This window comes from Cyanistes caeruleus, chromosome 1 (genome assembly GCF_971803275.1).
Source record: "Cyanistes caeruleus chromosome 1, bCyaCae1.hap1.1, whole genome shotgun sequence".
In the NCBI taxonomy this organism is placed as follows: domain Eukaryota; kingdom Metazoa; phylum Chordata; class Aves; order Passeriformes; family Paridae; genus Cyanistes; species Cyanistes caeruleus.
Genome location: NC_141701.1, coordinates 57,446,499 through 57,458,504, shown reverse-complemented (window position 1 = coordinate 57,458,504; position 12,006 = coordinate 57,446,499). Strand labels below are relative to the sequence as shown.

The 12,006-nt window shown below is 44.0% G+C and overlaps 1 protein-coding gene across 3 annotated transcripts; it reads left to right on the top strand.

Moving 5' to 3' along the window:
• Positions 1-283: 283 nt before the first annotated feature.
• Positions 284-7,245, top strand: CBLN2 (cerebellin 2 precursor). Of its 3 annotated transcripts, none has more exons than XM_086893993.1 (5): positions 455-469; positions 738-824; positions 1,762-2,322; positions 4,472-4,591; positions 4,902-7,245. In XM_086893993.1, the coding sequence occupies exons 3-5, from the start codon at positions 1,954-1,956 to the stop codon at positions 5,097-5,099; spliced, it is 687 nt and encodes a 228-aa protein (XP_086750119.1). In that variant the 5' UTR covers positions 455-469; positions 738-824; positions 1,762-1,953; the 3' UTR covers positions 5,100-7,245. The 3 variants fall into 3 exon arrangements, with proteins under 3 accessions (XP_086750111.1, XP_086750119.1, XP_086750100.1); XM_086893974.1 differs by lacking the exon at positions 455-469 and adding an exon at positions 485-503; XM_086893985.1 differs by lacking the exon at positions 4,472-4,591 and having other exon boundaries at positions 284-503.
• Positions 7,246-12,006: the final 4,761 nt, after the last annotated feature.

Below are 12,006 nucleotides of genomic sequence, written 5' to 3'. Positions count from 1 at the left end.
GTCAGGGAGCGGGTCCCGGTTCGGGAGCGGCTCTGGGAAAGGGCTGGGAAGCTAGGTCGCCCCGGGGAAGAAATATTTTAATAAAAGGGGAGCCGCCGCCGAACTTCGGGAACCGAGATGTGCCGGTGCGAGCGTGGGAATGGGGCTTTGAGGTGTGCGGGGCGCAGCCTTACTGCCCGAAGTGCCCCGAGCAACATGTCCTTTTTAGTGATTATTATCGTCGGAATTAAAATGTGCAAATTCCAAATGTCTCCCAGCGGGTGATGCCGCGTGGTTCGGCCGCAGCGGCGGCCGGTGAGCGCTAAGGTGTCGGTGGCATGTTGGAACAGGGGCGTCCTAGCACGGCGGGTTCTAGCAGAAATAATGGGGGGGAGGGGGCCGGCATGGCTCTCCCTGCCTCCGGTGACAGCGGAGGGGCCGTCCCAGTGGGAACATCGCGGCTTGTCGCTGCTGCTCGCCATGTGTCGAGGTGCGGCTCCAAGGCGCGGGGGTGCCTGGCCGGGGTAAGGGCTGGGGTGCGGCATCGCCGGCGGTGCCGTGGCAGCACTCCGCTCGGGTCCCGGCGTCTGAATCGCTGCCGGGTGCCTGTGCGTGTGTGTGTGTGTGCGTGTGTGCCGGGGAAGAGGGGAGGAGGGAGGAAGTGGGGTGGTGGTGGTAGCGGCTGGCGGGAGGGGGATGATTATTGGCAATGGGCGGGAGAGAAAGAGGCGACTCCTGTTTCCTTTTCTTTCTGCCAGCGCAATCTCGGCTCATTTTCTCTAAGCTATACAACTTCACGGACGAGCTACCTAGCCAGCCCTCCTCTCCCGTCATGGACCTCCCAGGTAAAAAGGCCGTTCTCCTCCCCGCCGGCTGTTCTTTTTGCAAAATACCATTTTAAATTATAGCAAAAATAAGGTGCGGGGTTAGGGCAGCGGTAGAGATGCCTCCGGGGAGGTGTAGGGGCGATCTCCCAGAAGCGAGATCTCCGGCTGCTCTGGTGAACGGCAAAAACTGAGATGCAACTTCCGAGGGAGAAGCCGGGTGAAGCTTTGACTCCTGCGATATGTGTGCATGCCGGGGTGGGAACGGGGGGCCAGCTGCTTCCTTCTCGCGAGTTCAGGGTGTCGCCGGGGTTGGCAGCGGCGGTGGTGGTAGCCTGGCCTGGGGCACAGAAGATTGGGAAGTACAAATCGGTGGCGGAGCGCAGCAGCCCCCAGGCGGGGAGAAGGGCGGCGGCGGCTTCCAGAGCCCGGCCGGAGCAGCGCCGGGGCGGGAGCGCGGGGATCGGGGCGCCCCGGCCGCCCGCCAACTCTACAGAGAGCGGGGCAGCTCCATCGAGGGGAGGGAGGGAGAGTCACTTGTAACACGAATAAAATCTCCTTCCGTGGTGTCTGGGGCGTTAGGAGACGCGTACAAAACCAGGCTCGCAGCTGTAGTAAATAGTGGGGCTGTGGGAAGAAGTGGAGTCGGGTTTTGGAGACCCCATTGGTTGTGGGGCGGGAAAGGGACTGCCCGAGGCGCTCGCTGGATGCTCCGCCGGGGCTTTGGGGATGCAACCTGCCGCGCTGCCCCTCCTTCCCCCTTGGAGTACGGCAGGAGCCAGGCTGCCGGGGAACCGGAAAAAAGAGGGAACACGGGGCAGCCAGGTGTCTCCCAGACCTGTTGTACTCGCTGGGGCGCCGGGGGCGGGGAGGGGCAGCCCGCCGGGCGGCGCGGTGCCGGCTCCCGCCCGCCCGCCCGCCCGCTGCCGTGCTTCACCGCCGCCTTTCCCCTTGGCAGGCTGCTGCGTGCCGCCCGCCCTCTGAGAAGGCTCCTTCGCCCCGCGCCGAGGAGGAGGCGGAGGAGGAGAAGAAGGGGAGGAAGGCGCGGGCGCAGCCGCCGCTGGGCAGCCGCCGTCCCGCAGAGCGCTGGCCGCAGGGCGCCGCGGCGGCAGCAGGCGCGCAGCCCCCTCCGCCTCCCCGCGGCGCCCGCATGTCGGCGGCGATCCGGAGCGGCGGCGGCGGCGGTCCGGCGCTCGGCATGGGGCGGCGGCGGCGGGGGGCGCTGCCGGAGCCGGCGGGCGGCTGCTCCTGCTGCCTGGCGGCGGCGCTGCCGCTGCTGCTGCTGCTGCTGCCCGCCGGGTGCCCGGTGCGGGCGCAGAACGACACGGAGCCCATCGTCCTGGAGGGGAAGTGCCTGGTGGTCTGCGACTCCAGCCCCTCGGCCGACGGCGCCATCACCTCCTCCCTGGGGATCTCGGTGCGCTCGGGCAGCGCCAAGGTGGCCTTCTCGGCCACCCGCAGCACCAACCACGAGCCCTCCGAGATGAGCAACCGCACCATGACCATCTACTTCGACCAGGTCAGCCGCCGCCTGCTTCGCCTTCGCTGCCCCTTGTCCCCGAGTCCTGTCTCCCCCTGGCCGCACGCCTATTCTCCTTCTGGTTCCCGTTCCATTTTATCATCCCTACCCACCCGCTCAATAGAAACTTCACGTCTCAACTCCCCAGAAGGACTTTGGAAAGTTCTTTTAGGTAGCTGCGGGGCTTTCCTAGGGTGGTACCCGGGGTGAACACGCGGGCTTCTTGTCCGGTCACAATCGCTAGTACATAAAGAGCTTTTACACGTGAAACTCTGTGCCTCGGACGCGTGCGGGGGCGCCTTGCAGCCAAGGATTGCCTCGGCCAGCCAGGAACGACCCCGAGAAGGGTGCGCATCCCTCTTTCCGCGCAAATTCAGAGATTTACCGATGAGGAGACGCCGGATCTGCCTGTTCGGAGCGCATTTGGCAATGTCACATCATCTCTCAGAGGGAGGGAGGGAGGGATGAGGAGGAAGAGGGTGTTTCCCGCGTTATCACACGAGGCACACGGTGTCCCCGGCGGGCTGTATGGGAATGGTGACATCCCGCAAGGCACACGCCGGGCAGAGCAACGAAAAGCCCTGCCTGCTTGTCCTGCCCCTGCCGAGCCGCACCGCTCGCCTCCCGGAGACCAAACCCCGTCCGTCCGCTTTATCTGTGCGGTGAAATTTCCTTTTTTTCCTACCGCCTGTGACTCCTGAAGTAATATTGCAGAGTCAGCCAAAATTAGCATACCAGACTGTTTTCTCTGGGCTTGTTTGTTTGTTGGTTTTTGGGTTGTTTGTTTGGGCTTTTTACTTGTCTGCCTGATTGTCATTTATCTGTCTACCTGTCCCTCCTAATGAGTTTGCACAGCTATTCATCGCATACAAATCCTATAAAATCAGAACAGTAGAGAAAAAAAAACCAGCAAAGCAACAAATAATCAACCTCCCAACTTGCTAACTATATAGCATGTTTTGATGTTTTACCGGGCTGTGTGCAGTTTCTAGGAGTTTGAAGGCGTTTTCTCGGTGCTCCCACAATAAGGGTCTTTTTTTTAAATTTTTTCCCCTTTTTTTTGGAAACTATAGACTTTGTCTATTTGGGAGGAAAGGCTTAGGATTTGGGGGCGTGGGGGACGACGGTGTTTTTGTTTTCTCCTGTTTTGTATTTCTTCATCAAAGCATAGTTTTAGCCCGCGGGCTGAGCGTGACGGGTGTGCCCCGGGGGCGGGCACGGCGGAGCTGCGGGCTCGGGCACACCCGCTCGCCGGGCGGCATCGCCACCGACCCGCAGGCTCTGCTCTCCCCGCCGCCCCTGCCTTTTGAGCCAAATCATGCTCCCCGTCCGTCACAGGAGCCTGGACAAGGCGCCATCGGGTGAGCCGAGGCCAAGTCCCCGTCACATCGGCGGGATCGGCAGGGTGCGGCCGCCGCTCCCGAACGAGGCTTTGCACATCTGCCGGAGTGCTCAGCTCTTCCTCCTTTCTTGTTTTGTTTCGTGTTTTAAAAAAATTGAAATACATGAAAAATTAAGGTTATTGTCGGGAAGGAGGAACAGGCCCACCCCAGCCTTCCTGAGGAGCGTGTGGACCAAGTGGCACGGCCCTCCAGAGGGACAGAGAGACATGAGCTGGCAGATGTTGCTGTTGCTGAGCATCCGCTTTCCTCCTTTGCCCCTCTCTGCAGAGCAGTTCTAGTTCTATACCCTATTAAAATGGAGGCCAGCTCTGATCTGAGTAGTGCTATCTAACAAACATACATTTTCATTATGAGCTAATGACTTTTGGTATTTTTTCCTGCCTTTTTTCCCCTCCCTCCTTCCCCCCATTTCACACTCCTCCCCCTCCTCCTTATGCCACCTTTGCTTTATTGACAGCTCAGTGTGGACATTTGCACTTCATCTAAACAGCCTTTGGAGATCATTTTTGCTTAACTAAATTGCTTTATTAACTCTGATGCCTTTTAAATGTCTCTGTAACTTCACTCCGCTCCCCTGCCATGCACTTTTAATTGTGCTGCAAATGCCTTTTTGAGTATGCTTTATGTGGTCGTTGAGCTCATGTCAGATTTTTGCTGGTGCTTTTCTAAGGTGGAGTCTGATTTCTCTGACTTCTGTCTTTCTCTCTCTCCTTTTCTTCGTTTTGTTTTATTTGTTTACACTCCAGGTATTAGTTAATATTGGCAACCATTTTGATCTTACTTCCAGTATATTTGTAGCACCAAGAAAAGGGATATATAGTTTCAGTTTCCACGTGGTCAAGGTCTATAACAGACAAACCATCCAGGTGGGTTCTAATCTAAAGAAGATGCTGTCTTTCCTTTCCTTTTTTTTTTTTTTTTTTTAATTTCTTTTTCTTCATATATTCATTTCTAGACTCATATTAAAAAAAACCAAAAAAACAGCAGTTGAAGAACAAGACTGTGGATTATTTTTAAAGGGGTCTGTATACATAACAGAAATCACACATTGCCTATTTCCTTATCTTAATTTAACCTAGATTCTAAACTGTACAAAAGTTTAGTGATGTGCACAGGGCAAAAAGAATCATTGAGAGTGTTGAAAAAACTCAGATTCTGTCTCTTTGCACTTTTTAGGTAAGTTTAATGCAAAACGGCTACCCAGTGATTTCAGCTTTTGCAGGGGATCAAGACGTCACCAGAGAAGCAGCCAGCAATGGGGTCTTGCTCCTCATGGAAAGAGAAGACAAAGTGCATCTCAAACTGGAAAGGGGTAACCTCATGGGAGGGTGGAAATATTCAACCTTTTCCGGCTTCTTAGTCTTTCCACTATAAAAGAAGGCCAAATAGGAGACAGATCCATGAGCCGGAGCAAGGATTCAATTGTTAATGACACCCTGAACTTGGCAGCACATGACAATATTTTCAGTCACCCCGTCAGACTGTCACAGTAGAAGAATGATAACCTTCTAAACTCCAACATTTGCTTTGAATATTGACAATTCCTTGGAACCTGCGCCTCTAATTAGTTTTAGACGACAGTGATCTGTAGGAGAAATGAAATTATCGACCTGAGCAATTTGTACCTGTGATTGTAAAGTCAATTTTGGATTTTATTGTTGGGATCATTGACTTTCTTATTCTATTTTTTCCTCTCTTTCATTTTTTCCTGTTTTTCTTTCTCTTGCTGTTGTCCCAATGAAACAAATAACTCGGACCACAAAATCACTTTGTCAAAGGCTCACTCCAGAGCCAGAAGAATGGAGTGTTCAGCCCAATGAGGTGTTCTTTCCATGCTTTATTTCTTTGTGTTGTATAGCCTTAAGGAAAAAAAAAAAAAGAAAAAAAAAAAAAAGAAAAGAAAAAAAAGGAGAAAAAAAAAAAAGAATGGCTTCAGTCTCAGTCCTGTATTTTTCTGGGGGAGGGGGATTCTGGACATTACTGTGTCAAGAAGTGCTTTATCCAGTGAAGCAAAATTTGCACGATTGGAACCTTATTTGTGTTGTTCGTGTTTTTCATCAACGTTTTATTTTTCCTGGTTTTTGTTTGTGTGTGCTAAAAATGTAAGCTAGATTGATCAATAAGACAAAACAAAGCACATATATACCCTGTAGCTCTAAGTAAAGCTAACCAGTGAACAATTCTGTCTGCACTTTCCAGCTGATCTTTATAGACCTATTTAGAGAGAGAGAAAGAGGGAGAAAGAGCAAGAGAGCTACATGATCCTTCAATTACAATCTGGAAACCGGTAAAGGAACTGACATTTCTGAGTTGTCCTGACATTTCTAGAAGCAACAGTGGAGGCTTTGAATATCTTCTCTGACCATACCCTAAAATATATCCTTTCTTTTTATTACCATATTTTGGGTGCTTTTATCTGATATTTATTTATTTGTCCACTAATTCTTGAGTACACATTGTGGGAGCACAGAGACATGGCAGAGCAAATTCTTCCTCTTCCAAATTAAATAAAACCATCTCCCACTTGAGCTGTCCGTGGCAAGTATTGGAGGAGTAGACACAAGCGTCTTTGACAGCCTTGAGGAGAGGGGCCTAAGCGGGAGAGGGGCCTCAGAGGATCAACAAATGTTCCAGAAGCTGGCACAGGTGCCATGCATATATTCACTGCGATTGCTCTTCCCAACAGAAATGGCCTCACAGTTCTAGGGGTGGACTGACATCAATAATGAACATTGGGAAAATTATTATCTCAAATCAACAAGAGGTAAAATATCAGGCCAATGTCAATTGTATCCTTGTGCCTCGTTCTCAATAAACAGATCTTGTTTCTTCAGTTTTTTAAGTTTGTTTTTTTGGTTTGGTTGTTTTTTGGGGTTTTTTTTTAAGAGTAGCATACTAGACAATATGGTGAAAAAAACCTTGTTTGAGGAGATCCAAGAGGGATGTTTATTTAATAGAATTTTTATCTTCATCTATTTAATTTTAAATGTTTTATTTGCTATTAATCCCCTAAGGGTGGATGTGCATAAGAATTTATTTTTGTCAAATTTACTCCTTTGCCACAAGCAAATATAATGGAAAGGCATTTGCAGGAAAGCGTAAAGGTGGTAACTACATTGTATTTCAAAATTATGGTGGACATGTCTTTTTCATTGTAAATTTATCATTCAAGGGACAAAATTAAAGTCATATATTCTTAAAAAAAAACTTATCTGTGTTGCTTATATACCTCAGATGGCAAAAATATAAGCCAATTTAATATTTAATATTTTTGTGCATTTTCACCATAGATGTGGTTTGTTTGCTTCGCCGTTTCACTTTACCAGTTACTTAATGAATTGGTTTTCAGGTTGTTGTTTTTTTTTAAATGGGTTGCATTTTCTAGTTCCTCTTTGTGCTTTGGCATGACTACAATGTTTCTAGTTGCAAAATATCACAGGGCTAAGTTTAAGTAAATGGAATGAAACCTGAGTCAGCAGCAACCTTTTCTATTAAAATAAAATAAATACAGTTGTCGTAATGGTAGACATTGTAAAACTACTTTTTGTTTACAACTCAGTCGTGTCACTCAAGGAAACAGAAACTGAGGTGGGTTCAAGCTCCCAAGTTTTTAGTTCCTACTATATTTTTAATTTAAAATAAAAATACTCAGTCAAAATAATTTAAAATAAGAATTACTCAGTCTTCTTTTAAAATTCTACCTACCATAATCACATCTAGTTTTCCTATTTATTTCACTTCATTTGGCTTGAATAAGGCAATGACATCTTAGCTCTGGCTCTCTCCTAAGCTAAATGAGGCAAATGACAATGTTTTATGTGGAACTATCCTTGTAAGTTTCTTAGGCCATTGAAGCTGCATAATCTGAATATCTCACTTCATGTATTCAAACTCAGTAGCCTCGACCATGCTTCTTTTATACATATGTTTACATGATAACCAACCTTTTGAATTTAAATAAGGTATCTCATAAAATTTCATTTTCCCTCTGCTACTCTTGTGTCCGTCATGCTAAGCTATAGTGTTAGGATTCTTACATAAACAGCTAAAATAAATGGAAAATGTGGAGTAAATTTTTATTGTACACTAATTGAAATAATGATTTATTTTTTTTTTCTTTTATGTTCTTTGCAATACTTATTACCTTTTCCCTTTTAATTTTTCATCTGGGTTTGAAAACATGCAATCTGCTTGCTGTTGGAAATGCTAGAAATTTTGATGTGTTTATAAGGTGTGGATGTCATGATATATTTTATGTTGGAGGAGAAAAATGTACAACTGTAGCATTGTAGATTGTAGGAAATACGAAGTGAGAACAATTGAAGGAGCCTCCCAGTACATTAAGAGTAGGCTTATAGAAAATAATTTGTAGAAATGAATTGATTTGGTAACATTCAGAGTTGGTGTAAATTTAACGTTGAGGAGCACCACGAGAGTTAGGAAGTGTAAAACACTTCATGGTAGTGAAGCTGACCAGTGGCACCATAACAGCTGTGGTTCCTGTGGGAGCAGTAGCACAAGACTCCTTCCAGCAACTTTCAAGCTTGCTCATAAGCTGCTGTGTAACCATCCTAACATATTCCTATGAAACTACTGTCTGTTTGACTGCTTCCCTTCCAGGGATCAATCTGTACCCGGCTGTTTTTGGTGCTCACTGTTTTAGTACTGCTTCAGCCTACTTATGGCAGGGTAGAAGCCAGGAGCTGTATTAGGAATGATAAATTCTCGTCATATATATAGTTGCCTTCCTCTGAGTTTTATATCCAGAGTTTGAACACGGTCTTGCCAGAGAGCCTGTGTGCTCTCACCTCCCCCTGAGACAGTGGGTGTGATGGATGTGTGGTGTATCTCATTACTGGTCAGCATCTTGCAAGCTGGATCTGTGGGAGGAGGAGAGAGACAGGACATGAAACTAAGGAGTTGTTTAGAAGTTACATTGTGTTTGTCAGCCGTGACTTTTTTAACTTTTAAAAAGAACATTTTGTTTTTATTGACCAAATTTGTTTCTTGGACAATCTGTCAAAGTAGAAGGTAGGCTAAAAGGGCTTGTTTACTGATGGATTTATTCAGAAATAGCTGAAAGTGGTTTCATGTCCTAGTGTGACATTGGTTTCTGGAATAGGCAGAGGCACAGGTAGCATTGTTTAAAAACAGCTCTTATGATAATAGTCTGCTTCAATCCAAGATAACTTTCTAGTTATGCTCTAGTTTAATGAGCACTCAAAAATCATTATCATTAATATACTTCATTTTTTGTGTGCAGCGACTTGTCAATTAAGCAGTTATACATAACTAAAGAAATACAATCAATTCCCCTCTTTTAATATATTGTTGAAAGGCCAAGGAATGTCTTTGAGTCATTGCATAGTTTCTAGATTTGGAGCCACTCACTGTTTTGAACAATTGTTCCAGGATTGTGTATGATGAGGAGTCATGCACAATTTTTAATGATGGTAGTAAACTATCATACATTGTAAAATACTCATTTTCTTAGTAGAGGAGCTTCTTTTATTTGACATGATTTCACCTGACAGAATGCTTAAAATAGAACTTTATGATTCCTGGCCACCTGTTAATTAAATCACATTTGGAGTTTATAAATTCCTGAGAATTTTTGACACCCATCACAAGCGTAGTTAGACACAGACTAGGTGCCTGGGCAGATGATAGACAAGCATTTAGATCAGCTGTTAATATAATCAAATATCTGTAAAATTCAAGTGTTCCATGTGAAATAAACACATTGTCATTTCAGCTAAGAGGCTGATCTTGCTTGTCTCACTCATCTCAGTTAAAGTCTGTTCCTCTTAAGAATGGACTTTACTTGAGTGTCTCTTAACATTAAATTTACACCAACTCTGAATGTTACCTTACCGATTTATTTACATAAATTACTTTGTATAAGCCAACTCTTAATGTGCTGGGAGGCTCTTTTAATAGTTCTCACATTATAATCCCTGATGCAATCTACAGTGCTGCTGTTTCCCCTCTAACCAAAAATATATCAGGATATCTGCACCTTATGAGTATACCAAAATGTTTACCTTTTCCAATAACAAGTGAGTGGAGCGTATGAAAATCATCAGTATCACTGAGTTCGAATTGTATGATTTGGTTTTGTTCTTGATCTACTAGTATGTTTATTTAAAAAATCAGTGACAGTAATCAGTGCCCTTGGTTAACAACTATTCTTGGGTGTTGAGGTCTTTCAACACTAATCATACTTCTGATAATATAAGTCTACAAATATATTTTGAATGCATGTTTTAAATCAGTCCCCAAACTAGTCATGTTTATGGTCTTATCCAACATCATCATGATCTATTTTTTCTTATTTGCTATTATCAATAAAATCTAAAGACCACTAATTGTACTTTATGCTATTCGAGTATCATAATAAAAATACACTTCACATACCAAGTATATCTAAAATATCCTGTTTCTTAGCTCATATAGCTTAACCTATTTAGTGAATCATCTCTGCTCTTCTTCAGCAAAATAGTTGCCTAACTTGCTGGTTCCCTGCAGATCACATACAACAGATGGTATAAATAATGACACAGCAAAACATGAAAAAGCAAATAATGAGTATAAATTCTGCACAAAAAAAAAAAAGAAAAAAAAATCCTGCATCAACAGAAATTCAGGTCTTATTGATAAATGCTCCAAAACTCAGAAAATATCAAAGTTAAGTTTTTAAACTAATCTTTCTGACTGATAGAACTTCCACTGTGATAATGAATTGTTGTTTTTCTATGGGAATATAAAAAATAATTTAAATTGTTTTGTGAAATCAGCTGTATTAAAAGACTCTTGCTCAGCATATTGAAATATTCAGTGCTATAAATTCAACCAAAACCTAAGTTCATCAATTAGTAATTAGTAGTTATCATGAGACATTCTCATTTCTGCTGATACAGTTAAATTAATTGAAACTAATTCTTCAAAATGCTTTAAGTTTTCAGTATGTGAATATACACAAAAGTGCACACACACATATGTATGTATATGTACACATGCATGTAAAACATTTTTAGCTAGGAATGGCTGGAGAGAGCTGTTTTTTTCCTATGAATATTTTTGATTTCATTTGATCTTTCTTTGTCTGAAGCATTGCCTCAACAAATTAATTTTTATTCTATTGTCATTCTATACCTAAAGCTGTTTATCTTTGCTTACATATAAGACTACCCAGAGTAATAGCAAATAACAGTATGTACTTCAGTGTCTGAGGTATGTTACAGTTTAGGTAATATTAGGGTAAAGTGAAGCATACAGTTTTTAATGAAAGACTTAATTACCTCAAGTTCTGTAGAAAGCTTTTGTGATGAGTAAAACTGTAGTGCTGTGTGGGAATTGCCTCAAAAAGACGTACAAGGAGACTACAGCTGGGGGTTCAGTTTGTCTTTCTGTTGACACCAGATGAGAAACCTTTGGTGCACTTTAAAACTGAAAGCAAACATGTCCCTATACTTAGTTTAGCAACAATAATCCTTATACGATAATTAATTTTGATTGTGCTAATTTTCCTCTAGAGAGATGTGTTATATTGTCACATATAAGAATACAGAGGCTAATGTGGGTAGGATTCCTACTTTTTTCACTAGAAGAAATAACTTAGCACAGAACATATGTTGCTCCTAAAGAATTTTGTGACAGTGAAAATATGGAAGAAATTATTTGAAAAAGAATCTTTCAAATTCTTATTTATTGTTACTGATTGCAGAGTTTTCTCAGCTGTGTTTATAGTAGTATGACTGGGACTATTTTAGGATGGAGTTTAAAGGATATAGCTTAGACCTTCTAACAGCTGGCTTCTTCCTTACCTGAAATTTTCTGTAGAGCTATGTTCTCATAAGAACTTAAAATCTCTCTAGATGAAACTGTCCTTTAACCCTGACTGTCAAGTAAATCCAGTCTTACCTAATTATTTCACCTGGGTAAGGAAAGCATTCATTATTCTGCTTCTTTGCAATGGCTCTATTGTTTTCTTATACCACATGAACTGTGCTAAAAATATCCAGTAGAGAAGATTCCCACTACACTTGCCTCCCCAAGACATGTTAATTTCTCTTCTCTTGCCCTCTGTTGCCCTTTCATGCATATTTGAAAGGCTTCTGATGATGAATTTTTTTGAGTATTTCTTAAAATAATGCTTTTCCATCTGTGTGAAAACTTGTTCATACAAAATGGTGACAGCTTTAGTTGACTGCTCACAAATAATTTTCCCTCTGTTATTCTTCCTCTCTTGAATAGGAGAACCCAATCTAACTGAGGAAAA

Coding starts and splice junctions, on each gene's coding strand:
- CBLN2 (XM_086893985.1), top strand. CDS start 318: ATGTTGGAACAGGGGCGTCCTAGCACGGCGGGTTCTAGCAGAAATAAT. Junction 504..737: donor CGCGGGGGTGCCTGGCCGGG/GTAAGGGCTGGG, acceptor TCTTTCTGCCAG/CGCAATCTCGGCTCATTTTC. Junction 825..1,761: donor TCCCGTCATGGACCTCCCAG/GTAAAAAGGCCG, acceptor TCCCCTTGGCAG/GCTGCTGCGTGCCGCCCGCC.